Here is a 26,582-nt window from a genome sequence, read left to right on the forward strand (position 1 = left end):
AATTATAACTTTATTACTTTTATATTATTCTTTAAATAACTTTAATTTTAAATTAATAATTTTTATAAATTATTTAAACTTTTATTATAAGTTATAAAGATTATTTTATAATACTTTTTAATAGTTTAACTATTAATTAAAAATTATAATTAATTTAATATTTATTAATATTAAAAATATAAAGTTAATAAAATAAAATAATATTAATTTTATATAAATATTTTAAAAATAATTATTATTAAATAAAAATAATAATTTTACTTTTAATTTATTAAATTTATTAAATATATAAACTTTTTTATTATTATATAAAAACGTTATATATATTTTTAATATATATAAAATAAAAGTAAAACTATATATAAGTTTTTATTTTTAAAAATAAAAATATTTTATATATTAAAAAAGTTATATATATATTTAAACTTTTTATTTAAATATAAATATTATAATAATATTATTAAAAAACTTATTTTTTAAAAGTTAGTATTAATTAAATCTTAATTATAAAAATATAAATACTTATATACTTAAAGAATTTAATAAAGGGAGGGGGGAGCAACTCTTAGTTTCCTTTAAGAGTGGCTGCTTATATTTATATTTTAGATTATATTAATTTATGCTAAGATAATTAGAGTTTAAAAAGGCTAACACCATCAATGTTTGTTATGGGAGCATTCAAGGGGCTTGTTCATGTCACGGGTGGCCATGCTTTGTCGAGTAGGATGTTGTCCACACTTGTTTGTTTTGTGATGTGCTGCTAAGAGCATGTGTCCCATGCCAAATATTCATACTAAGCGAGGGGCAAGGGTGAAACCAGAACCCCCTCCCCCGATACCAGAAAAAACCAACAAAACGAAACATCTGGATGAAGTCGCAAGCACGGCAGGTTAGTGTGTTCTGCCAACAATGGGATTCTGGACAGGGGACCGCTTTCCTGGATGCCGGGCTTATTTCGAGGGGCAAGCGGATTGTTGGGCACAATTGGGAGGTCATACTGCTCAAAAAGGGGATTTTGGTTTTGGCTAAAGTAGCCTTGGGAGGCCGCTCCCGGGATTCAAGTGTAGCAAAAGCTTTTTAGTCTACTAGTAGTGGGCATGAATGGAGGGTGGCGAGGGCATGGTGGCTCATCCGAAGTGGAGATGTGGGCACAGAGGTGCCGACGTCCAAACATTGTCGACGGCGCTTGATATTCATCAACTATGGTGAGGGATTGATGTGATATGGGGTGCATGTCCGAAGAGGTGGGGCAAACGGAGTGGCGATGGCAGGAGGCAGCCTCTGTGGCAGTTGACGAAGGTCTGAATCAGGCAATATTGTGGGTTGTGGTTCTCATGTGAATTCTTCTCGGGCGGGACTGGCTGCTGGTGAAACATGCATGGTTGTTTGCATGGTTGTTTACACAGTATTAGCTGTGTGGGCTGTGTGGGCGAGGGCGGGCGAGGGCCAATGCATTTTGCCTGCAGGGCAGAGATGGTGTGGGGTTGATTGCTGTGGTGGGCTGGCAGGCTGGGTGGTGCCGACACGGACATGACGGCGGTGACAAGAGCAGCTGAAAGGAGGGAGATTGCAGCAGTGCAGGCGGGGGACAAGATGGGATGGAGGCTGCCTCATGGAGCCTCATTGAGCCTCATGGGAGGTAGGCCTGGCTGGCCTGGCTGGCCTGGTCTCACCAAAGGGCAGGCGAGGTCGAGCCGCGGGGGCTGATTGGCTGTGTGCCAGACTGAAAAGACCCACCCTGAGGCGCTGATGTTTGAGTTCTCAGGGGCAGGGGCGACCGGAGACTTTTCGATTGGCCGTGGGGCCTCGACGGTTAGACTCCAGGATCTGCCATTGTGCCCTAGTCCTGCCGTCCTGCCGTCCCCACCCCGCCGATCATCTCTTGAGCCTCTCAGCCTCTTTGGCACTTCTGCCATTCTGCCATTCTGCCATGTCAGCATGTCTTGTTTCGTTTCGAATGCCATTGTCCACCTCCACCCCCTGCCTTCTTTGACTTCCCGCCCCGGACGGCAGCGACCCACCCTGGCCGATTCGCTGTGGTTGAATCTTCAATACTGGGTCAGCCATGCACACGTCTGCTCAAGTCTATCAGACGAACAGAACACAAACAACCAGACCGGTCCTTTGTTACCCAACAAAGCCCCCACAATGCTGACAATGCCCACTGCCTCGCGGCCTCGCGCCATGCGCCATGCGCCAATGCGAGGCCGCCTTGCCGTGAAGCCATCCCTCACTTATATCAAGTCGCTCACCTCGCCCCCTTTGGCCTTCCCATCTCATGATTCTGGCACCATCAAGCATCACAAACTCTTTCTATTCATTCTTCCTTTTTTTTTTTTTTTTGCCTTATTCTCTTGCTCTCTATCACCAGACACTCCCTCGAAAAAATACGCAAAAAGCCTGGAGCTTTTGTTTGTTTTCCTGACCTCGACTACGGCTGCCATCTTTCCAGTCCCACGGTCCAACTCACTTCAACCGTCACTTTTCGCCCTTCAGAGATACCCAACACTTTGTCACACGCATCATGATGCTGTCTGCTTCCAACGTCGCCGCTGTGCTGGCGCTCTCCGGTGCTACCTCAGCCCACATGATCATGGCCAACCCAAAGCCATACGGAAACCCTGACAACTCCCCCCTCACCGCCAGCAACTACCCTTGCAAGCTCAGTGGAGATCCCGCAACCTTCTACTCGACCAATGGCCTGTCCAACACCGCCACTGCCGGCGAGTCGGTCAAGATGTCCTTCTCTGGCTCTGCTGTCCACGGCGGCGGCTCCTGCCAGGTCGCCCTGACCACCGACATGCAGCCCTCTGCCTCGACCCGGTGGTCTGTCATCCTCTCCATCGAGGGTGGCTGCCCTTCCAAGGACGGCTCCAGCCCTAGTGAATACGACGTCAAGATCCCTGCCGACATCCCCCCAGGAGACTACAGCTATGCCTGGACCTGGACCAGCAAGCTCAGCGGCCAGCCCGAGTACTACATGAACTGCGCCCCGCTCACCATCCAGGGTGGCTCTGGCTCCAAGAGGCGCGCAATGAACATCCACCAGCGTGCCGACGCCCTCGACGCCTACCCTCCCCTGGCTGTCTACAACCTGGCCGACATCAACGACTGCAAATCCGTCCTGTCTTCATCGCCGCAGTACCCTGTCCCAGGCGACAATGTTGAGAAGCTTGCCTCCTCTGACCCTGCCTTTGCTGACCTTACTGGTGCAAATTGTTTTGCAAAGGGCGTCACCGCCGGCAGCTCAAGCAGCGGCGGCTCGTCCGATGGCGGCAGCTCTGGCCCTGGTTCTTCTGGCCCTGGTTCTTCTGGCTCTGGGTCTGGCTCTTCCGGCTCTGGCTCTTCCGGCTCTGGCTCTTCCGGCTCTGGCTCTTCCGGCTCTGGCTCTTCCGGCTCTGGCTCTTCTGGCTCTGGCGGTTCCGCGCCAACCCCTACCGCCCCGGCTGCAACCGCCCCCGCTGCAACTGGGTCACCTTCTGGCTTTGCAACTTCCGTTGCCCCGGCCACTCCTACCGACGCTGGTAGCAGCTCAGGAGCTGGTAGCGGCGCTGGAGCTGGTAGCGGCGCTGGATCGGGTTCTTCTGGCTCTTCCTCCGGCGGCTCTTGTACCGAGGGCGAGTCGGAGTGCTCCTCAAGTGGGGCGTCATTCAGAATGTGTATGTCTGGAGGAGTGTGGTCGGCCGAGATGCCAGTCTCTGCAGGAACCAAGTGCACACCTGGCACCTCATCCTCGCTTACTATCGTCGCGGCTTCCAAGAAGCGTGGCCTGCCCCTTGTTTTCTGAATTGTCGATTTAGCAGCGTGCTTCGGATTGTCCAATTGGGATAGACCATCAGACCAATATCATGGGTTGGCGTTAAGGTAGTCTGGACATAGGTCTTTTTTCAAATACACTTCAATGCCTTTCAAATTTGAGCGTTCAAGATCTTTGATAGTTATTTGGTAATTTGGCAGACTTTGGCGTAGGTGAGACGTGCTCACGCCTGTGTCAAATGATCTGTAAAGAGCCGTTAATTTGAAGCTACAGTTGCCTACTTAAGTAAGGAATAGTGCGGGGGAAGCAGCAGTAAAGCTATATATAATCCTGCATCGCCAAAGGTAAAAAGACCACTTCGGCTGATTAGCTAAGTAGAGTGCATGAACCTAACCAAGACGGACCTCCAAGTTACAATCAACTTAAGTTAATATAATAGTTATTAGTATGTATTTGAGTTAGCCTTGATAGTTTCAATTACTCATGAACAAGAAATTTCAACTTTCAATAAGCATCTTCACACATTACTACTGCAAAAGACTAGTGAGTCAGTCACAATAGAAGCAAGACATTCACTTTCGTATCCCCTCAGACTACCTCATACTACCTCATACTACCATATGCCTTTGTAGTCAATTCCCACCTTTCGCCGTGTGTAGCCCAACATAAACCTCCTTTTCGATATCAGCCCAGAGTTTCAAGACTGGGAAGTCAGCAAACGGCAAGATCTGCGTGGCAATGATTCCCGCGACCCCGTGCTCCCGGTCCGCCCACCACCAGCAATTGGCCAGCCCGGCCCAGTGAACCGTGCTCCGACTGCGGCCCGTCGCGCCGCCTCCGCTGATCATGAATGTCAAGCCCCATCCTTGGGGAGGGTTCCCAGGAAGGGGATAAAGCTCGGGAATGGGGTTGGTCTGGTCTGGCTTCGCGGCTGGGATGGGCTGGCGGCCAAAGTCCGGGAAATCGGGGATCTGGTTGGTGAACATCTCGGCGACGGTAGAAGGTTTTAAGATGTCGGCACCGGTCTTTGGGCATTTGCCGTCGTTGAGGAGGACCGCCAGTATTTCTATAGCCGCATTAGCCTGAGGCGTTGTCTCCCCCGCCACCACCGGCCTCTGAAAGGCTTCAAATGTTGCGGAGGTGTCAAGATGCCGTGCTTACTGCAGTACTCCCTGGGCTGGGCGAACATGCCCCCTCCCCCACTGTTGAAGGTTCTTCCTGCTTCCTCCTTGCTGCTCACCGCCACCGGCAACCGGGCGAGGTGATCGCGCGGACGCAAAGTTCCGTCAGGTTCGCGATGATTCATAAAGGCCATCTTGGACTTCATCTCCTGAGTTGGTATCATGGACATGTTCTTGATGCCTAGCGGCTCGAAGATGTTCTCCCTCATGTAATCATTCAGCTTCTGTCCCGTCACTCTCTCCAGGGCGATACCGGCCCAGTCAATGCCAACCTGTTTTGAAAGTTAGAGACGGACCGGTCAATCAGCAGCTAAAGCGTCTCGGGCCAGCTTACTCCGTACTCCCAGCCCTCTCCAGGCTGGAACAGGAGCGGCGAGATCATGTCCTCGAAGCGCCCGCTAAACTCGTCAATCCCAGCGGGAAGCCCCCAGTCCCTCAGTCGGACATTGAAGAACGAGTAACCAAACCCGGAGGTATGTGTCAAGAGCATGCGCAGCGTGATCTGCTTCTTCTTCTCCTCGAACGTGCCATCCCTATTCAAGACCTGAAGTGTCTTGAGCTCAGGGCACAGCCCCTCGAGCTGGTCGCCGTCGTCGAGTCTGAGCTTGCCCGTCTCCACCAGCTGCATGACGGCGACGCCGGTAATCATCTTGGTGCAGGAGGCGATCCAATACACGCTGTCCAGCGTCATATCCTCGGCGCTTGCCATTCCCCGGCGCCCAGCGGCGTGCGCGAACAGCTCGTCGCCATCCTTGTTCACAACGACGACCGTTGCCCCGGGGATGCCCTTGCTGTGGTCATAGCAGGCCGTATCCACGGTGGCGCGGAGCGTGTTGAGAGTCTGATCTGTGAGAGGGGCCATGACGCTGAAGGACTGAAGGACTGAGGGACGGTTGTCCCCTGAACAATTTTGCTACGGGGTGGGCGGCCTTGGCTGAAATGGACGCGGTTAATGCTCTTCCTGAAGTCCAGGCCGCGTGCACAAGTGGGTTGAATAGGCGTCTCGGCGGGAAAGACTATAAAGCGGGGCTGGACATGGGAGCAATGCGGGCAGACGGGCAGACGGGCAGACAGGTTGAAACTCTGCTTTTTACCTAGGTAGTATAGCCTATCATCCGCCAGATACATAGTCAACTACCGTTGTTTCGATGGTGAATCTGCCGTGAGAGCCGGGTCGGATCGAGTCTCACATAAGCCGTCCCGTGGCTCTTCGTCCGCCAGATTCTCGAGCAATATATAACCACCTGGGCAGGTCTTGTGCGGGGAGTGGGTGCCCAGGTGGTTCTGTGTTGTTGACACACGCCTCCGCAGCCTCCGCAGCCTGCACATCCCTACCTGAATGCGTCCCATCACCCCGCAGCGTCATCGACGAGCTTGAATTGACCCCAGCAGTTCGGGCAGACGGAACTCAACCAGCGCGGGGAAACAGTGATTTGGCGGAGGTGTGAATGGCCTCAATGCGCTCCTACGGAACCGCAGTCATTCTAGCTGGGAAGAGGGAAGAGGAATGACAACCCAAGGGTGGCCGGAATACCCAATTCGGAGATGCCGAGGTCCCAGCTGGTCTGCTCGGGTTCCACAGGCAGGACTGATTTGCATACGGAGCCGCTCGAACTGTAACCAACATTGGTGCTCTAGTCTGGACCCCACGGCGTCACACCCCGGATTCCGTCAATGCGGGTGCCACGCGGGGAAAGTCTGGGGTCGCGCACGATAGATGTGGGCCGGAACAGGGATTCGGCTTGACACGTCTCGTCGACGGCGGCTTGGATGGTACTAGTCCTGTCCAACTCCTGTCGTAATGATAGAAGTGTCCTTCGTTTCGATGCGGATCCGCCGTTTGAGCTTAGCGTCTCACGAGGCTTTCGGAACGAGATTGGCCATCAGGCAAGATCAAGAGGATCCGTGGGGTGAGCCAGCGCGAGGAATGATGATCATCCCCCCAGCTGAGTATCCCGCGGCAGAGGCGTCTTCAGGTGGGGAGGAGATAGGTTCCAGACCAGGCCGAGTCCAAGGTTACACGGCATGAGAGCCTTTTATTGTCAAGTATTTAAGCTGTCCAGTCCTCGACACGCTCTACTATGTTCCCTAAACCTCAACAACGTTTCATTTTGGATATACATCGCGACAAGTCCTCAAGTCTTTGCCCTCTATACCGCCTGAACATCCAGTGATTGTATAGTACCATCGTCACCATGGGAGATCCCGCAGTAGTCACGGTCCCTCAGGCGGAGAAGAAATTCAAGACCGAGCTCAAGGACTATTCCGTTCGGCGAGAGGGCGAGAAATGGCCCTACACAACTGACATCGATGTCGACGCATTGATTGTCGGGGCAGGCTTTAGTAAGACTTATTACCACAGTCCAAGCTTGACGCGGGTTTGTCGATTAGGTGCTGACGCTCACGCCAAGGCGGCATCTTCATGCTTAAAAGTCTCCGCGATCGTGGGCTCAAGGCTGTCATTTTCGAAGCTGGTAACGACACTGGAGGGACTTGGAGGTGGAACGTAAGCCTCCCCTTAACTCCACCTAGACACAGTTGGAGAAAGATGGCACAACGTCTAGCTTGTTGCCCTGGATCGTGTGTGGCAGGCTCAGCCGGCTGACTGTTGACGCAGTGTTATCCCGGGGCTCGCGTGGACTCCGCCGTACCAGAGTACGAGTTCTCCTGGCCTGAAGTATACAAAACCTGGAACTGGTCAACCAACTATCCCGACTACAAAGAACTTCGAGCATACTTTGACCACGTGGACAAGGTGATCGGAGTAAAGAAAGACTGCTCCTTCAACACAGTCGTAACCAGCGGCACCTTCGACAAGGAACAAGGTAAATGGATCGTGAAAACAGCAGATGGGCGCACGAGCAAGGCCAGGTTCTTCATTCTAGGGACCGGATTCGTGAGTGGCCCCTCATCGCGCTACAGCCATGGCGAGGCTAACCAAACTGGAAAAATAAGGCTGCCAAGCGCTATGTTCCTGACTGGCCCGGCATACAAAAGTTCCAGGGAATTGTGCACCACTCTTCCTTCTGGCCTGACGAGGAAATTGACGTTCGTGGAAAGCGGTGCGCAGTGATTGGGACTGGCGCCTCGGGAGTCCAGATAACTCAAGAATGGGGACCCGTCGCCGGATCACTCAAAGTTTTCCAGCGAACTCCCAATCTGGCGATGCCGATGGGCAGGAGGCCCCTCACTGTCGAGGAGCAGACGGCCTCGAAGCAGTGGTACCACCGATTCTTCGAGATGCGCGAGAGGACATTCGGAGGGTTTTTGTACACCTTCTCCGAGAAGAAAACCTTTGAGGACTCCCCAGAGGAGCGGGAAAAATTCTACCAGTCGCTGTTCGACAATGGTGGCTTCGAGTTCTGGCTGGCCAACTACAACGACTACTACAAGGACGCCGAGGCCAACAAGGAGGCATACAACTTCTGGGCCAAGACCGTGAGGAGTCGGATTGGTGATCCAAAGAAGCGAGATGCGCTTGCACCTCTCAAGATGCCGCACTACTTCGGCATCAAAAGACCATGTCTCGAACAGACCTACTATGAGCAGTTCAACAGGGAGAATGTCGACGTCGTCGACATATCGAAGAATAACATCAAGGAGTTCGATGAGACCGGCATCACACTCGATGATGGCACGCACTACGAATTCGACGTGATCGCCATTGCTACCGGTTTTGTAGGTCGGAATCTGCCTCCTCAAGATGGTGCCTATCCACTGACCGTTTCCTGCAAGGACATCGCGACCGGCGGCATGACCCAGATGGGGCTCAAGTCCATCGAATCCACTGACCTTGAGTCGGAATGGCGGGCAGCAGCCAATACTTACCTTGGTCTCACCGTATCTGGATACCCCAACATGTTTCACATGGTAAGTGGTCCCTGATCCTTTCTTTGACCTTTCATCAGACGCGATTACCCCTGCTGGCAGCTCTGCCACTGCCTGCCTCAAACCATCCAGCAAGTTTGCTGTCCTGTCAAGACGCATGCCTCTTCGTGTCTTTTGTCGTTGCTGCGAAGCTCACCCGACGCCTCGAGATCCGAGAGCTGACACTCGACACTGCAGTATGGGCCCCATGGCCCAACTCTGCTGTCCAATGGCCCCGCGACCGTGGAGGTCCAAGGTCGGTGGATAGCAGACGCCATTGTGAAGATGAAGCGCGAGGGTGTCAAGTACATTAACGCCACCAAGGATGCAACCAAGGCATGGAAAAAGCACATCAACGAGTTGAGCGATGCGACCCTGCTCCCAACGACACGAAGCACATATATGGGTGGCAGCGTGCCGGGCAAAGCCTTCGAGCAGGTCAACTACGCCGGCGGCATCCCGGCGTACAGAGTTGAAATACGAGAGGCCCTCCCGGATTGGAAAGGCTTTGAGGTGGTCAAGGAGGACGGTACGACTGCTGGGACGATCAAACCGTAGCGGCACGGCCCAGAGACGTATGATGCGGGGTCTGTCTGTGGTAGTACCTCAGTTGCCCGTTTTGAATTAAATCTAGACATGTCAGTTTTGATCAATTTGGTCGACCCCGCGGCAGCTTTGTTGGCCGCCTGGAAGCCACAAAGACCTGTCGTCACTCAGACGTCTGGGAGCGGTCGTGCTCGCTCATTAGACGAGTAAACAGGTCGGCGTGCCTTTTTGACCAAGTGCCCGATACATTGTGTCGGAAATTGTGCTCTATTTTGACCACTGCATCTCTGCATCTCTGATCTAATGTTGTACACCGCAGCGTGCGGTCACGTGGCTCCGTCCCACCGGCCCGGCCGTATTTTACTCCTCGCTGTCGCCAAACTCGGCCATACCAGCCTTAGAGTTCAGGTAGTGGTTTCTTGCACGAAATAGTCAGCACCGCATGATCAGTAGCCCAGCCTGGCCGACCACCTTTCGCTACCCAGCACTCACCTCTCAACGGCCCAGTTCATGATGTAGTATGCGGCGACGAATGGAGGAACAACGTAGAGGATCTGTGCACTGGCCCGTCGCCATGTGTTGAAGATGGCTGCGTGGGCTGCGCCAGCGAAGGGGTTCTGTCGGTTTGGGGCGAGGCCGTAGGTGACAATGCCCTTCTGGGCTTGGGCCGCGGTACCTGTGTAGTGGAGGGCGGTGTCAGTGCGTGGGAAATGTTGTCAATGAGTCAATCATATGTGCAAGTCGAAAAGTTCCCACCAGCCCGATGGCTGGTTGTGCTCCGGGCTTTGCGCGTGTCGCATGCCGGCGTGTCGACCAGTTACCGGGTCCGACGGGGTTGGCTACTCACCGAGTTGACCCCAGCCGCCAATGTACCTGGCGATAAAGTGATTAGCACAGCCCCAGAAGATGCACTGTGGTGTCTTGAGCGATTGAGGGCGCGAGCTTCCGAGCACCGCAGCAAAGGCCGCGCCTCCCTCTCGACACTATGACATGCAGCCAGCTCACCTGTTGTACATGCCGAGGGGGGCATCGCCGCCGCCGCCGCCGCGAAGGATCTGAGTGGGTCTCATTGTGAGGTTGGGTTCGATGGATGTGGGAGGTGTTCAGTCGAGAGTACGCGGGTGTGTCGTCGTGAGGAGCCAAACTTGAGCCCTGGCGATGATTTGATCCCGACAGTCGTTGGAAATCGGAACCAAGCCATTGGACCTGGATACGCTAGTCAATAATGAGCTTAGCGGCACCGAAACGGCGCTACCATGCAGTACGTACCGAAGGCTGAGGGCCCACTACACAACACAGCACGGACCAGCTCAGAGCTGCTTCAAGCTCTCATCGACTTGCAGTGGGGCAAGGCATCAGAGGCGGCATCACCTCAGTTGAACTTCCCCCGGCGAGCCGAGACTACCCACCAGAGAACGGCAGCAAGAGTCCCTCTCGCCCACACAGCCAGCCCACCATGGCACAGTTCAACGCCAACGCGCTACGGAACATCTACCGGCTAGCCATACCGGCGGCCGTCGGCGTCAGTCTGGCCAGCCAGTCGATATACGATGTCCGAGGCGGCTCGCGCGCCGTCATCTTCGACCGACTGTCGGGAGTGAAGGAAGGCGTCATCAGCGAGGGCACACACTTCCTCATCCCATGGCTGCACAAGAGCATCATCTTTGACGTGCGCACCAAGCCCCGCATGATCGCCACCACGACGGGGTCCAAGGACCTGCAGATGGTCAGCTTGACCTTGAGGGTGCTTCACAGGCCTGAGGTGCAGGCCCTGCCTAAGATCTACCAGGTGCATCCGACTTGAGTCATCTTCGCGTGTGGCAAGAGACCAACTGCTGACTGCCTTGCCAGAGCCTCGGTCAAGACTACGACGAGCGAGTGCTGCCTTCGATCGGCAACGAGGTCCTCAAGTCCATCGTGGCCCAGTTCGACGCCGCCGAGCTAATCACACAGCGCGAGGCCGTCTCGCAGCGAATCCGTACGGACCTGATGAAGCGCGCCGCCGAGTTCAACATCGCTCTGGAGGACGTCTCGATCACGCACATGACATTCGGCAAGGAGTTCACAAAGGCCGTCGAGCAGAAGCAGATCGCACAGCAGGATGCCGAGCGGGCGCGCTTCATCGTCGAGAAGGCCGAGCAGGAGCGGCAGGCCAACGTCATCCGCGCAGAGGGCGAGGCTGAGAGCGCCGACGCCATCGCGAAGGCCATCGCCAAGGCCGGCGACGGCCTCATACAAATCAGAAAGATTGAGGCAAGTAGGGAGATCGCGAACACGCTGGCGAGCAACCCCAATGTTGCGTATCTACCGGGCGGAAAGCAAGGCACAAATATCCTGTTGAATGCCGGGCGGGCGTAAGTACGAGTCGACGTCAGGCAGGGGATAAGCGTGGGGTGAAAGACCCTTGGGCAGGATGGACCAGGCTCCCAGCGACGAGTCCGTCTATTCAGGGACTGCGGGAATGTGGTTCGTGTAATATCTCTACCAGAGACGAGGTCATAAGATCATGTCTTCCCCACTTTGAAATGAAGTAATGGCAAACCCCGTTTGCGCCAAGATGTGCATAGAAAAATACTCCAGACTGACCGACACGCTGGCCAATGCTTCCGGGGTTGCCTGTACTAAGGCTGGAGGGGTTTGACACTCTCATTGTCCTGGCCCCATATTCATGAGTTGAACCCTTCGACCGACAGCACTCGACACTACCCCATGTCCCTGGTCGTGCCTACGGAGCCTCCAGGAACTCCTCGCTTAAACGGGCGCCGCCTTCATCCGAATCCTCGCTTACCCGTGCTTCCTGTTGCCGGGGTACCCAACCGGGCTCCCGGATGATCCCATCAACTATCTTCCAACCTTGTGATTTCATCAACGACCACTCCTTCTGGACCTTGAGTCGGGCTAGCTCGCCGGCTGCCCTGGCGTCTTCCGCGCTGTCGTGTCCCTCCGCCCCTTGCATCTGGATGCGCCGATTCAGGTGTAGCTCCATGAGCGCCTTGAGGCCATTTCGGATCGGCAGGCCCCTCTTGTGAGGGTAGACTAGAATCGTGTCGACGACTTTGGGGTGGACCATGCGCATGGCGTTCAGATCGTTCTCAAGGCCGTGGCCGATGAGCACAGTGTCGGGGCTGATAGAAGAGAAGAGTAGCTGTCGGGCCGCTTCAGGTGATGAAACCTTCTGGAGTATCTTCCTCTCGCCAGGCTGCTGTGCTGGAGGCACCCAGTCCTTTGACCAGGATACTGCTCGTGCTAGGTCTTCTGCAAAGACACCGCTGTACTGCGAGTTCAGGTCGAGAATCTCCCCAAAGGGTTGCACGAGTACATCCAGGAGTTCTGCGCCGTCCGGCCATGAGGTCGCTGTCAACCTGACCAGCTCCATCCCATACACGGTGTAACCCATCTCGCAGTCGAAGCACACCGCCTTGGCCGCGTCAGGACTCGCATTGGGAGGGGTGGCTGCGTAGTTCCATAGAGTTGCCAGGCGCTTAGGATCGCTAGTCTTCCATACGTGATTACTTGCCTTTGCGCAGCCAGGTGATTCCCCGACGTCCTGCTGGCAGCACCGATACCGCTTTGGGATGTGGGTGAAGTCTCCCTTGGGGCGGTCAGGCAGGTATTGCTTTCCTGGGTGATGCGTGCACTGCCCACCGGATGCAAGCTCCCCGGTCTCGATGTTGCGGCCCGGGAACACCTGGAATCGAACGGTACATCTGTCGCATTTCTCCCAGTTGTGCGACATCAGGACGGCCGCCTTCGCCTCGGCGATCTGATCATCCGTGGGTGGAACCGGGACGTAGCCATACGCGGCGAGGCCGACGATGGGAGTGACCAATCTCGTCTTCAATACCGCGACCTCCTGCTCGGCGCTCAGGCCTGTCGTGATGACAACTGGGGGGCCGTTCGCTGGCGGCTTCTCCAGCGGCTTCTTCTCTGTAGCTTCCCTGCGTTGCTTGACCCAATCGTCCACCGACAGGCGCCTGTATCTCACCACATCCTGCTTGATGATGTTGCCATAAATAGACGACTTGTTAATTGCAATATGCTGCTCGCGGTCGAGGGCCATCCATATGAGTTCCTGGCCTGATAGGACCAGATGCTTGATCTCGGGGTGCTTTTCGCTCAGCTTGCTGAGTCCCTCGTTGAGACGTACGAACTGTTGGTGGAGGAGCTTGAGCAATTGCAGGCGGACGTTATGGGCGGCAGGGGCTTTCTGGAGGTGGCGGGGGTTGAGGGTCTCTGGCTTTCTGGCCGGCTTGGTCATAGCCTGGGGGCCAAGTGAAGGTGGCTTGGCCTGGCCGTCTCTGGTTGCGGGCTCGCCTGGTGCTAGGGAGGCGGGCTTCGCACGCGACGAATTGAGCCTCGCATAGTCCGAGGTTTTTGGTGGTGCATGCAAAGACTGTCCTGACTGTCCGGCATTCAAAGTCGGCCTTTTCTGCGAGACTGGCGCGGGGGAAACGTCCGAGGCCGGTCTCGACAGCGGTGATTCACTGGTCTTTGTCGACCGCGTCAATTGATGGTTCAAGGATGACGGCGACTGTGATGGCGGGGACAATGGATCGTATGGTTTCTGTGTTTTCATCTCATCATGTACCGTGACCCGCCGGCTCTCATCTTTGCTGGAATGTGGGATGAAGCGTCTGATCTGGCCGTTGTCAGGTTGTGGTGCGTCAACACCAGGACGACCAGCCAAAGCCTGATTGTTTGACTGGGCCAAGGTTCCATCTCGTCGGTGAGCCTCGTCGACCCTCTGACGCTTGGGGGCGGGCTCGTCTGCAGCGCCATCGAGTGACGAGGCCCTGTGGCCAAAGAGGCATCCAGGGGTGGTGCAGCTCGCTCCTCCCGCCTCCTTGGGACAAGGCAGGTGCTTGAGACCGTGGAAGACGGGCACCCCGTTGGTCGAGGCTGAGGACATGTTGCCGAATGCAATGCTGTGGGCGGGTGGGCGAGGGGGTCAACAAGGTGTGGATACCTAGGTATGGTCTATGCCACGCAGTGAGAAACCTTGGGGTTCCGGTCAAGCGCAGGCTCAGGGTTAGAAATCTCTAGCACACGAGGGATCCAGAGCGGCTGGAAGCCGCAAAGGTGAAGCAAAAAGATTGCAAAAAGCAGGTGGGCAACAGACAGCAGGGCAGCATTGATACTGTGAGGCTCGGTGAGGCTCGGATCGATCTAGTGGATACCTGCCTACCTAGGTAGGTAGGTAGGTAGGTACCTAGGTAGGTACATATGTACCCTGGTGTGCAGTACTCAACGGCAGGGTGCACAACTACCTAACTACTCCGTACAGGGCATCGCTTACTACGAGACGTAAGTATACACTGCAACTACCTATCTAGGTACCTAGGTACCTAGGTAGGTATGTAATGATATAGATGGCATGCCTACTCTGTCTAGTATGACTGTACCTGGGTATGCCTAGTGGATTAGCCAGGACTCGTGCATGCCCACTCAAGGGGTTGGCTGGACTGGCTGGCTGGCAGGCTGGAAGCACAACAGATACCTACCCAGGTAGGTAGGTAGGTGCTTGAGCAGTTTTAGAGACTGGCCAGGTGGTTTCGTGTGTTTCAAACCCCAAACCCCTCGCCAGTCAGTGCCGAGAACGTCGAGACCAGGTCAAAGAAACCGAGGCCGCAGGAGCCAGCCACACTCGCATGCATTCATCTTTCAGGACGGCTCCGATTCTTTTTTGCATACGTGGTCTCGGGCCACACAAAGGCCCGCGGGGACTTGGGCAGCGTGACTGGGCAGCGTGACTGGGCATTGCGACTGGGCATCGTGCCAATGCTGACTGGCAGCAATGGAGCAATACCAGTAGTAGTATACGTGTGTGGCTGAAGACGTCTCTGCAAGCCCACGGGTTTGGCGGTATTTGGCGGTATTTGGCGGTTGGCGGGGCCGGAGATTCGCGATGCAGGGGCCCGCCTGGAACCCAAACCACTGCGCATCATCATCATAACATTTCGTCAACTCGACGCTGGCCTTTTCCTTGCCCTGTCCTCTGGCCCCTTCCCTGGAACTTGTCACCCTCGATCACGACCACCACGCTCCATAGTAGCAGGGACAACCACCAAGCAATGGCCGACGACCCCTCTGAGTACACTGGCGGCACAATCGAGGCCGACCATCTCTGCGTCTTGGTGCATGGGGTAAGCCTCTAGAATACCATATCCGTCCCCTTTTTCTGAGCCCCCCAACCCGCCTGGCGCATCCTACGTCATGCCACCTCCCACAACAACCCTTCTTTGCGTCCTTGTTCACCCGCCAGCTGCCAGCTGCCACCAACTCCAGCTCAAACACCAACTCCAACTCCAACACCACAAGCACCACCACCACCTCTGCGGGCGCTGACACGGGCGACATCCAACAGCTATGGGGGAACCCAAACCACATGAGGAACGTCGCCAAGGCCCTGCGCGCCAAGCACCCAGCCGACAGGGTCAACATCCTCTGCGCCAAACGGAATAGCGGTTCCTTCACATACGATGGCATCGAGCTCGGCGGCGAGCGGCTGTGCCTCGAGATCGAGGAGGAGCTCCGCGCCATAGAGCAGCGCGGCGGCAGGATCGCGAAGCTGAGCGTGGTCGGCTATAGCCTGGGGGGTCTCGTCGCACGCTATGCCATCGGCCTGCTGTACGCCAAGGGCGTGTTGGACGGGCTGGAATGCAACAACTTCACCGCCTTTGCTAGCCCCTTCATCGGGGTGCGCACGCCGTTGCACGGTTGGGCAAACAACGCGTGGAACGTCCTCGGCGCGAGAACACTGTCCATGTCTGGGCGGCAGCTGTTCTGCATCGACAAGTTCCGCGACACCGGCAGGCCTTTGCTCTCCGTGCTCGCAGACACAAACTCCATCTTCATCAAGGGCCTGGCCAAGTTCCGGCGGCGCACCCTATACTCCAACATCCAAAACGATCGGAGCGCGGTTTACTACACGACATGCATAACAAAGACAGACCCGTACACGGACCTGACCAAGGTCCGCGTGAACTACGTCGAGGGGTACGAAGATGTCATCCTCGACCCAGTGCACCCAGTTGAGCACATACCGCCGCATAGCTGGAAGAAGGACACCTTCTCAGAGAAGCTCAACAAGAACCTGTACCGGGTGCCCTTTGTGGTGGCGCTGGCAGTCTTTGTCCCGATCGGCATCGTGGCCTTCCTCATCAACAGCGCCATCCAGACCGTGCGAAGCTCGAAGCGAATCGCGCTGCACGAGAACGGCGAGGCGGGCATCGACATCTCGGAATACCGGGTCCCGGTCCTCCTGAACGAAATCCGCGGCGCTGTCGAGGACGCATACGAAGGTCTCAACAGCTCCCAGCACCAGGAATACCTCGGGTCCTCGTCCGACGACGAGAGCGACTCCTCCGACCCCGAGGCCGAGACCTCCGCCACCGCCCCGCTGATCAGCGTCGCCAGCCAGTCTGTGGTCCTGGACAAGGCCAGGGCCAGGCGCGCCAGCGAGCGGAACATCCTGCGACACGAACGGAAGCAGAGCCAGCCAGGGCAGCCGACGCTGGCCCTCGCGCCACACCAGTTCGAGATGATTACGGCCCTGGACAGCGTTGGCTGGCGAAAGTATCCCGTGTATATCCATAACAATCGTCACAGCCACGCGGCCATCATCGTGCGCATAGACAAGGAGTCGCATAGTGAAGGGCACATTGTCCTGAAGCACTGGTTGAATGAAGAATTCTTGGTCTGACCCCCTTTCGGTTGGACAAGTCACTGGCTCACTCGGGCGATCTGCGAGGCAGAAACCCCAAGGCACCGGCCATCCCGTTTTTAGAGGGATCATATGCAGATTGGGGGGTCGCTTGTAGGACCGGTCCCCGTGCTGTAAGAAGAAGAGAGATAACCTCGCCCCCCCTCCCCCCCAGCAAAGTTTAGATGTCATTATACCCCTACACAGGCGCGGAGTGCGGCGTTGTACTCGGATGCTTGCTCATAGACATAAATATGTATATTATATTAAGTAGAACCTTGTGGGTTGGTCCCGTTCACATTCCCTGCTCCCCACATTCGAGATTGAACTGCGAACAATAAACTTCAGAAGGCACGCTCCGGCAGCAGGGCTTGGATTGGCCGTCCCGAGGACGCGGTTGGTTTCAAGGCGCGAGTCTACTGCAAACCGTGCCCTGAGAGGCGCGCATACCAAAGCCAAGTTGGAAGGCGAGTCAACCAGAGGGAGAACTTTACTGACGGCAGGCTGCAATCTCAAGATGAACCCGCAGGGTGACAGCATCGGAACGCTTCCTGTTTGTACGGCCGCGTAAACACTGGGTGCAGGTGGCCGTTTGGCTCGGGAGCAACATCTAAACGTCAACGCCCGGCCATGCGGGCAAGTCCTCTCCTCCAAGTCCAGGAACCATCTCTGTTGCGTCCATGAATCCACTAATAATACACCTCGATCCGACGGAGAAAAAGAAAGGCTAAAACGGCTAAAAAGAAAGGGGGGGGAGAGGGCAGCCCAAGACTACCAGGACGTCAAGAAGGGAAGTTGCAGGCGCATCGAAGTGGTCGAACAGCTCGCGAGTGCTGACTCGCGGTAGCGCGTGGCGACGGACGACCTTTGCACTCGGGTGACGCGAGCAATGGATGATGGGCAGGCAGGCAGGCAGGGAGGGAGGGAGGGAGGTAGGAGGTAGGCAGGCAGGCAGTGTGCGTGCGTGCATGGGTGCATCGCATTGCATGCATGCACTTTAAGTTGACGGGCGGGCCGTGCAAGAGACCCTGTCGGGAATTGCTGGCGCCTGGCTCGGGGCAGAGAAGGGGCGAGTGACGACAAGGAAAAAAAGGAAAACTCTGGGCCGGACCCGAAGACGACCGCCGTCTCATCAATCGTTGGATGTCGCCAATTCGGGTTTGCTCACCTTTTTGCTCACCTGGGGTCTGATCGCCCAGAAATCTCTACTGAAACCGGGCGAGCATCATATCATTAAGTCCTCTTTTTTTTTTTTTTTTCCTTCCCTCCTCTTTTCGGTTCGTGACAGCACGGCTGGGTGGCAGGGTGGGTTGAGGTGGCCGATGGCCGAGTGTTTACGGCAAAACCTCACACCGCAATGACGTCTTTAGGGACCGTACTGGCCGCCAGCCAAGTTGGGGGAATGTTGAGATCTTGGCGCCGCAGGCGTAGTGCAGCGGCTGGGGGAGGCAGCAGGTTCGGGATCCTCCATGACTCGTTTCGTACTCGCCTCCCGGGTTCCCGCTGGGTGATGAGGTGCGGTGCGATAGTGATACGATGTCGGAGATAATAGGAAGGGGAAGCCCGGCACTACGGACGGCCGGGCCTCGGGTTCAGATCAATTGGTCAGTCACGCCATGAAACGGCCAAAGCAATTAGTGATGTCTGTCATTTTGCTCCAAGGTCTGGCCCAAAAAGACAGAAACAAAAAGAAAACAACGGGAAAACAGAGATTCGTAAATGCCACTAGAGTTGCTTATGTACAGAGTGGTCGGCCGAATGGACAAGCTTGTTCGCCCTGAACCAAACCCAAAATAAATAAGGTCAAAAGCCGGAAAGGCCCCCAAACTTGCTCCAAAACACAGAAAGGCAGGGGGGCCGAGCCCCGTCCACCCGGAGGGAAGCCATGGATCGCCGAGACCGCTGAATAAGATGAAAACAGAGCGTGGAATGGGGACGACGACCTTTCCTTGACGCCATGCGTGGATAGTGCGAGTAAGACAGGTGTCTGTGTGTGTGATGTGTGGTGTAATTGATCCAAGGGAGTCGGATGGTGTGGTGCATATTAACTCTCGGCTCCCAGTCTGGCCCGGGTTGTGGTCGAGTCGGCAGTTCAAGCTGACGGCACAATCGCGATGCGGGATGACCCTGGCAACTGCTCGGGTGATGGCAACGAGGCCGTCTGCCGTGTGCACCGGCGGGGGGTGAAGCCGACGGGGGCGGCAGCAGGCAGGTTTGCGTGTGGTGTCGGGCTCGAACCGGCCGACGGTGCACAACGCGGTGCGGGATACGGCGTGTCGATAGGAGCATCTATATCCTGACGACCTGTGTGCGCTCCTTGTTCAACTGTGCTGCGTTCTGCTCGTGTGCCTCCTTTTTGCACTGCGGTGGTTGGTAGTCAGGTTAGCCACCATCCGTCACCTCGTGGTGATTCCAAGCCACAAGCCACCGCTGGGGCGCTGTCCAGGGGGGGGGACGGGGGTGTACTCACGTCCTCGAGACCTTCGCACCTGTGGTCCTCTAGCAGGCGGTGCTTGCCGCAGAAGTGGCCGTCGCAGAAGCCACAGTCACCGACAATCCTCTGTGCGGGCTCCTTGCAGTTGGCGGCGGTGCATCTCTGCTTCTTGGGGGCCATGTTGACGTTTTCGGGGCTCGGCGTCGACGGGGGTTGATGCAGATGGTGCTGTTGCAGGCGAGGTTGAGGAGGATGAAAAGAGAGAGACTGGTGAGGCCGTCGACGGTGATGGAGGCGGGATGCGGGATACGGGGTACGGGTCGCCGTCGAGGTGGTCAAGGGAGGCGAGGCGGTAGCTTTGACGGGAGGGTGGCTGTTGGCGGTGGCTGTTTAGTCACGAGGAGGAGGAGGAGGAGGAGGAGGAGGAGGAGGAGGAGGAAGGGTGACGAAGTGATGGATGGGAAATGGCGCCGGGGGAATAGGAAAGGGCAAGGGAGGAGGAAATTGGCAATGTTATGTACTCACATGATGGCAAGTCTGATGGCAGGTCTGGGAGTGGGAAAGGAAGATGCTGGAAACGGCGGCCGGGGAGTCCAGGGGCGAACCAGGGATTATATAAGTGAGCAGGTGGGCGAGGCTGACTTGATTCAGGCCTGGGACTTTCGCTTTGACGCCTGGGCGCTGTGTTGGTACGGAGGAGAAGACCAAGGGGCGCCAACGTGGTATGGCGGTGATGGATGGATGCCGGGCACAGAGTCGACCTCGTGCGCGGGAGCGAAGAGGGCGGACGGGGCAGCAGTGCGAGATGGGGGTGGGTGCGTCGATGACGAGGCCGAAGCCAGAGGCAGCGAGGTGATGATGACAGATGGGTGAGGCTCCGCTTTCGGGGTACCACAGGTGGTGGTCGGGCACGATGAGGTCAGCAGCAGCAGCAGCAGCAGCAGCAGCAAGCAGCAAGGGCTGGCGACAAGACACGAGGCGGCAGACGGGGAAGAAGAGGAGACGAGGGGACGAGGAGAGGACAAGCGGAAAAGGAAAGGGGATCGTGAGAATGAATCAACCAGACAGACACAGCCCACAGTCTCCTGTCTATCTATCTATCTGCCTGCCTGTGCCTTCCTTTATTAACCAACACCGGCGCGGGCTGGCCGTCAGACCAGATCGGATGCGTCCCGGTTCCCAGCTGACGAGAGAGCAGGCAAGGGAAGGCAAAGGCGTGTGTGGCCCTTGGTTCGGTGCCACGCAACGCATGCAGTGCTGCCTCGGGCCTGGCCTCTTGTGGTCCCGGCCCCCAGTCGAGCCAGGCCAGCCAGGCCCTCAGGGTGCAAGGTCAAGGTCGGGCAAGGTCGGGCAAGGCAGGGCTGGCAGGCTGGCAGGCTGGCAGGCTGGCAGGGTCCAAGCAGCGGCAGACTACTAAAGTACCTAAGTGCCTACCTAGGTACCTAGGTACCTAGGTACCCAGGTACTCCGTACAACCGAAGCAGCGAAGGCGCCAGGACCCCCAGGAGCACATGTGCATTGGCACCATGTGGGCCTTGCCGCATCTCTAATCGAAATGCCATCATCAATGCACCCTCAGGACTGGCCCGGAAACCTCCGCACACGGCTGCAGGTTGGCATGGTCAAGGCCGGGGGAGCGCACTGGCAGACTGGCAGGACTGGACAGCAGCAGGCCAACAGCCAACCCATTCGGTTGAGCAACGTGGCGTGTTGGGAGCCACTTGGGGAGCCGTCGTCAGTCACCTCAGGTGCTGGCGCGTGGTTGGCCCGAGATGGTGACACCCGTGCCGCCGTGTCGCCGTGTCGGCTGGCACGCTGGCAAGCTACGCTGGCTTGTTATCAAGTGGAGAGAGAGGCTGGGCAGCTGGGCTGGCTGGCTGGCTGGCAGCAACAACGATGGATATTATTACTCTTGCCCATCCCCTGGGGCGCCCCGTCAGGCCCGTCCCCAGAACCCCAAGACGAGGCTCCAGTTTCACCAGCCCCAGCCCCAGCCCCAGCCCATCCCGTAATAGGACAAGCTGCGGACTGCCCACCTGCCCACCGGACATCCCTTTGTCCTCAAGAAATGCCGCGGCTCCGGCCAGCCGGGCGAAGCGCTGGGCCGAATCGTCGACCCGGCCGGCGAGGTCCCGCCGCCTGCGTCCTGCGTCCTGCGCCCACGGGTTGGTTGGTTGGTTGGTTGGTAGCACCATCTCAAACAACAAAGGAACATCCGCAGCGGGCGCGGGAGAATGGGAAGCCCTGTCCATTGCCACACAAAGACAGCTGTGCACCTCTACGAGACGGCTGGACCCGGCATGGCCCTTCCTTCACCACCCTCGACGTCTTCGCCTGCCTGTAGCCATATTTCCATCCCCGTGATATCGGCATTTTGTACATACAAACTAGGTAGAGCCACCCCGCGCACGCCACGGGGTGCCCAAGACTTCCCCTTGCCACCTCCATCGTGTCCATCGTGTCCATCGTGTAGGCAGCCTCTTATAGGGAGGCCCTGATCCGGTCTTGATAGATCAAATCGCAATGAGCCACCGGGCTTGTCAAACACTGGGGTGAGGACTACTTACCGCGCATGTCCACGACAGCCCGGATGCATTCGCCGCTCTTCATGACCTGGAAGGAGGTGTTGATGTCGGCCAGCTTGTGCCGGTGGGTGATGAACTCGTCAACCTTGAGCCGCCCGTCCAGATAGTCCTGCACCAGGCCCGGGAGCTGCGAGCGGCCCTTGACGCCACCGAAGGCGCACCCTCGCCAGACGCGGCCGGTCACGAGCTGGAACGCTGTACGGAGAGGGCAGGTTAGCTTGGTGCTCTGGCCCAGGGGCAGGGGCAGGTGAAGGCGGGTGGTCCTCACGTCGGGTCTGGATCTCGTGCCCGGCAGCCGCGACGCCAATGACGATGGACTGGCCCCAGCCCTTGTGGCAGGCCTCGAGGGCGGTGCGCATGACACCGACGTTCCCGGTACAGTCAAAGGTGTAGTCGCAGCCGCCGTCGGTCATCTCGACCAGCCTGTCGACGACGCTGGTGCCCTCGGGCAGCTTGGACGGGTTGACGAAGTCGGTGGCGCCGAACCGCCTGCTCCACGCCTCCTTGTCCGAGTTGAGGTCGACGACGATGATCTTGCCGGCCTTCTGCGCAACCGCGCCCTGCACCACGCTGAGGCCCACGCACCCCGCCCCAAACACGGCGACGCTGGACCCTTGCTCCACCTTGGCCGTGATCCGCGCCGCCCCGTAGCCCGTCGTGATGCCGCACCCCAGCAGGCACGTCTTGTCCATCGGCGCCCTCTGCTGCACCGCCACCACCGAGATGTCGGCCACCACCGTGTACTGCGAGAACGTCGAGCAGCCCATAAAGTGCAGCAGGTCCTTGCCCCTGCACCGGAACCGCGACGTGCCGTCCGGCATCACGCCCTGGCCCTGCGTGGCGCGGATCTTGCCGCAGAGGTTTGTCTTGCCCGACTTGCAGAACTTACACTCTTTGCATTCCGGCGTGCTGTCGCGCGGCGTCGGGTCAGCCCGTCAGCCCGTCTCCGAGCCGCCGTGTCCGGTGTTGGGGACTCACTACAGGGCGACGACGTGGTCGCCGGGTTTGACGCTGGTGACGCCCTCGCCCACCGACTCGACGACACCGGCACCCTCGTGCCCAAGGACGATGGGGAAGGCCCCCTCGGGATCATTCCCCGACAGCGTGTACGCATCTGTGAGGACGCCAGGATCAGCTTGGCCCCCACAGGCTCACGCACAAGAGTTTGTGCCCAGGTGCTGACCTGTGTGGCAGACTCCGGTGTGGTAGATCTCAATCCGGACCTCGTGTGCCTTGGGTGGCGCGACCTCGATGTCCTCGATGCTCAGCTCTTTGCCTGCCTCCCACGCCACGGCCGCCTTGCAAGTAATGGTCTTGTCCACGCTCACAGGTTAGCTCTTCTGTCTTGACCCGTCACCTCCCCTCCAGGTTCAGGGACTTTCGGGCCGCCTTGTCGTACCTTTCCTACCGTCGACACCATCGTGATCTTGGTCCAGAAGTGGTCTGGTTGAGGCCGCAAGACTCAATGCACTGATATGCACACGAGGCCCAGCACCACGATGGAGGCAGCTGTCTTATACTGCGTACTTGGTGGCTAGCTTCCGAGCTTCCCCACACATCTGCCTGAGAGGGGCGGGCACCTGTCACAGGCAGAGCTCCTCAAGACGCCGAGCCCCCGTCCGGCGTTGGACGTCAGGCAGACAGTCAGCCAGGCACAATTCGGCGATATCACGGCATTGACGCAATTGGGGGGGGGGGGCGGGGGGGTTGGGGTTTGAGCTCCCCATTCCTAGGCGCCTTCCTTACAGCTTCACCTCCTCCTTGCACCCGGCAGAGGATGCTTGGAAATCTGTTGGCGGAGGCCGTCCATCCTGGATCCCATGGGTCCACTGCTACGGAGGAATGATTCATGAGTCGTCCTCGTGTTTCCTAGAGAATTCCCTTGGGCCTTTGCTCTGGTCGGCTGTGAACAGAGGCTCTTCTTCTGACTTGCTCTTCAGTTCCTGTCCCGGCCACTTCTAGCACAGCCCCTAGGGCTTAGCGCAAGTGCAGGCCATGCGTCGGCGGCGGCTGCATCAAGATCCAACGGCGGTCCGCCAACTTGGTCCCGCGCTACGGCGGCATGATATCATCCACAACGACAGCATCACTTTCTCGCTCTCGCTCGTTCGTCTCGGCATGCTGAATGGCATTGTGGCACGAGCATATACAAGGAGGCACATAAAGCTCCGGGTCACGGATTTTGGCCGAGGTACCGCCTGCTGCAATCGTGTCCCATGGTTTACTCTAGCCGAAGTACGAGGAGATCCGCCAGGAGGGTCTCACCAGAATGGAAGAGGCACCGTTTGGGGCTGCTGCCGGGCTGGGATGCAGATAGGCCTTTCCGCGCCATAATAATATGTAATTATAATTTAATCTCTTTTAATAAAGTTTTAAATATTTTTAAGACTTTATTATAATTAATTATAATATAAATATTATTATTTATAAGAAGAGTTTTAAATATTTTAAGAACTTTTTTTTATAATAATAATATAAACTTACTTTTTTTAAAAAAAATATTATTAAATATTTTAATAAATACTTTTTTTAATAAAATAAAAATAATTATTTTATTATTAAAAATCTATTAATAATTAATTAATATTAATAAGTTTATTTATATATAAATAAATAAATTAAAGTAATATATATGTGGGAATAGTAGGCTGTAGTGGATTAGCCACTGCAAGCAAAGCCAAGCGATAGGTGGTCCGTGCGTACGCACGGGCCAAGCTTAGTCAGCAGGTCTGGCCAACCCAACTGGGCGCTTCGCCGCCCAGCCAGGCAGACCTCTAACCAACACCAATACACACCACTTCAACCACTTCTTACGCGTAAGCTAATCCAACCGACAGGAATAGTAGGCTGCAGTGGATTAGCCACTGCAAGCCAAGCCAAGCGATAGGTGGTCCGTGCGTACGCACGGGCCAAGCTTAGTCAGCAGGTCTGGCCAACCCAACTAGGCGCTTCGCCGCCCAGCCAGGCAGACCTCTAACCAACACCAATACACACCACTTCAACCACTTCTTACGCGTAAGCTAATCCAACCGACAATATATAAATTATTTATATTTTTTTAATTCTATTATTAAATTAAAAATAAATAATTAAAGTTTTAAAAAAAATAAAATATAAACTATTTATATTTTTTTAATTCTATTATTAAGTTAAAAATAAATAATTAAAATTTTAAAAGGATAAAATATAATATATCTTTTAAAAATTAATTTAATTAAATTTATTATATAAAACTTTTTATAATAACTTTATAATTTATATTTATAATACTATTTATTATTAAAAATACCTTCCTATATTAATATATTAAGTTATATTTAATTAATTTAAGTTAATATTATTAACTTTAATATAAATTAATCTTATTAATTAATTTAAAAGAAAGTATTTTCTTTAATATCTCTTTATAATAATAAAATATATATTTATTAAAAGTTAAAACTATTATAAATTATAAATTAATTAATATTAATAAATATAATATATAAGTATTAAATTTATTATATAATTTAAACTTTTAAATTAATTAAAATAAATAAAAATAAAGTTATTATTCCTTTAATTAAAATTTTAACTCTACTTTATAAATAAATATTTATTAAATAAAACTATTTAAAAATAGTTATTTAATTTATTATACTATTAAATTAAAAATAACCTTTAAATAAAGTAATTATATTTTATTATTTAAATTTATAATTTCAATAACTTTATAAAAATAATTATTAATAATTAAATTTATAATTATATAAAATAAATTTCTACTATAAAAATTATTAATATTTAAAATAATTAATATATTTTTAAAAAAGTTAAAAATTATAAATTTAATTTAAAAAATTAAAATTTATAAAAGTTTTAAATTTAAATTTAAAGGTTTTAATTTAATATTTATATTTATAAAAATAAAAATATTTATATAACTTAAAAAAGTTTAAATTAAATTAAAAACTAAATTAAATTATAATAAAAGAATTAATTAAATAAAATTAATTAAAAATTATAATTATAAATCTTTTAATTTTATATTAAAAAAGAAAAAAAGAAAAATAAAATATAATATATTTTTAAAAATTAATTTAATTAAATTTATTATATAAAATTTTTATAATAACTTTATAATTATTTATAATATTATTTATTATTAAAAATATTTTTTATATTAATATATTAAATTATATTTAATTATTAAAAATTAAAACTATTATAAATTATAAATTATTTAATTTTAATATTATTAAATATTATATATAAAATTATTATATAATTTAACTTTTTAAATATAAATTAATTAAAATAAATAAAAATAAAATTATTATTTATTTAAAAATATATATAAATTTTAATTTTATTTAAATAAAGATTTATTTAATAAACTTAAAAGATTATTAACTTTATTATATTATAAATAAAATTATTTAAAAGTAATTATTTAATTAATTTATTAAATTAAAAATAACTTTTAAATAAAATAATTATATTTTATTATTTAAATTTATAAATTTAATAA

The 26,582-nt window shown here is 53.4% G+C and overlaps 9 protein-coding genes across 9 annotated transcripts; 4 read left to right on the top strand and 5 right to left on the bottom strand.

Annotated features, from left to right (window-relative positions):
• The first annotated feature begins 1,835 nt into the window (after positions 1-1,835).
• Positions 1,836-3,913, top strand: KVR01_001075 (uncharacterized protein). Its single transcript, XM_044794922.1, has one exon. The coding sequence runs from the start codon at positions 2,525-2,527 to the stop codon at positions 3,785-3,787; it is 1,263 nt and encodes a 420-aa protein (XP_044649030.1). The 5' UTR covers positions 1,836-2,524; the 3' UTR covers positions 3,788-3,913.
• Positions 3,914-4,389: 476 nt separating this feature from the next.
• On the bottom strand, positions 4,390-6,365 carry KVR01_001417 (uncharacterized protein; the record flags this gene model as incomplete). The annotated part of the gene is made up of 4 exons (XM_044785975.1): positions 6,129-6,365; positions 5,273-6,046; positions 4,919-5,210; positions 4,390-4,823 (listed from the first exon to the last, which is right to left on the bottom strand). The coding sequence occupies exons 2-4, from the start codon at positions 5,798-5,800 to the stop codon at positions 4,390-4,392; spliced, it is 1,254 nt and encodes a 417-aa protein (XP_044649372.1). The 5' UTR covers positions 5,801-6,046; positions 6,129-6,365.
• Positions 6,366-7,133: 768 nt separating this feature from the next.
• KVR01_001846 (uncharacterized protein) lies at positions 7,134-9,363 on the top strand (the record flags this gene model as incomplete). Its single annotated transcript, XM_044790076.1, has 6 exons — positions 7,134-7,281; positions 7,350-7,444; positions 7,556-7,834; positions 7,894-8,616; positions 8,674-8,808; positions 9,004-9,363. 6 exons carry the CDS (start codon positions 7,134-7,136, stop codon positions 9,361-9,363), a joined length of 1,740 nt encoding a protein of 579 aa, XP_044649801.1.
• A 348-nt stretch (positions 9,364-9,711) lies between these two features.
• Positions 9,712-10,421, bottom strand: KVR01_001358 (uncharacterized protein; the record flags this gene model as incomplete). The annotated part of the gene is made up of 4 exons (XM_044790445.1): positions 9,712-9,769; positions 9,844-10,027; positions 10,199-10,224; positions 10,357-10,421. The coding sequence occupies 4 exons, from the start codon at positions 10,419-10,421 to the stop codon at positions 9,712-9,714; spliced, it is 333 nt and encodes a 110-aa protein (XP_044649313.1).
• Positions 10,422-10,688: 267 nt separating this feature from the next.
• On the top strand, positions 10,689-14,473 carry KVR01_001133 (prohibitin subunit PHB1). Its single transcript, XM_044785723.1, has 2 exons — positions 10,689-11,140; positions 11,203-14,473. The coding sequence occupies exons 1-2, from the start codon at positions 10,808-10,810 to the stop codon at positions 11,707-11,709; spliced, it is 840 nt and encodes a 279-aa protein (XP_044649088.1). The 5' UTR covers positions 10,689-10,807; the 3' UTR covers positions 11,710-14,473.
• Positions 12,077-14,260, bottom strand: KVR01_001395 (uncharacterized protein; the record flags this gene model as incomplete). Its single annotated transcript, XM_044782671.1, has 1 exon — positions 12,077-14,260. One exon carries the CDS (start codon positions 14,258-14,260, stop codon positions 12,077-12,079), a length of 2,184 nt encoding a protein of 727 aa, XP_044649350.1.
• Positions 14,474-15,422: 949 nt separating the features above from the next.
• Positions 15,423-17,053, top strand: KVR01_001240 (uncharacterized protein; the record flags this gene model as incomplete). Its single annotated transcript, XM_044792649.1, has 2 exons — positions 15,423-15,494; positions 15,716-17,053. The coding sequence occupies 2 exons, from the start codon at positions 15,423-15,425 to the stop codon at positions 17,051-17,053; spliced, it is 1,410 nt and encodes a 469-aa protein (XP_044649195.1).
• A 2,289-nt stretch (positions 17,054-19,342) lies between these two features.
• Positions 19,343-19,667, bottom strand: KVR01_001159 (uncharacterized protein; the record flags this gene model as incomplete). The annotated part of the gene is made up of 2 exons (XM_044789209.1): positions 19,343-19,414; positions 19,524-19,667. 2 exons carry the CDS (start codon positions 19,665-19,667, stop codon positions 19,343-19,345), a joined length of 216 nt encoding a protein of 71 aa, XP_044649114.1.
• A 1,405-nt stretch (positions 19,668-21,072) lies between these two features.
• KVR01_001654 (bifunctional alcohol dehydrogenase/S-(hydroxymethyl)glutathione dehydrogenase) lies at positions 21,073-24,324 on the bottom strand. Its single transcript, XM_044786783.1, has 6 exons — positions 23,472-24,324; positions 23,256-23,385; positions 23,051-23,186; positions 22,341-22,981; positions 22,055-22,267; positions 21,073-21,991 (listed from the first exon to the last, which is right to left on the bottom strand). Exons 1-6 carry the CDS (start codon positions 23,490-23,492, stop codon positions 21,969-21,971), a joined length of 1,164 nt encoding a protein of 387 aa, XP_044649609.1. The 5' UTR covers positions 23,493-24,324; the 3' UTR covers positions 21,073-21,968.
• Between the last annotated feature and the right edge of the window lie 2,258 nt (positions 24,325-26,582).

This window comes from Diaporthe batatas (genome assembly GCF_019321695.1).
Source record: "Diaporthe batatas strain CRI 302-4 chromosome Unknown Contig00002, whole genome shotgun sequence".
NCBI lineage: Eukaryota > Fungi > Ascomycota > Sordariomycetes > Diaporthales > Diaporthaceae > Diaporthe > Diaporthe batatas.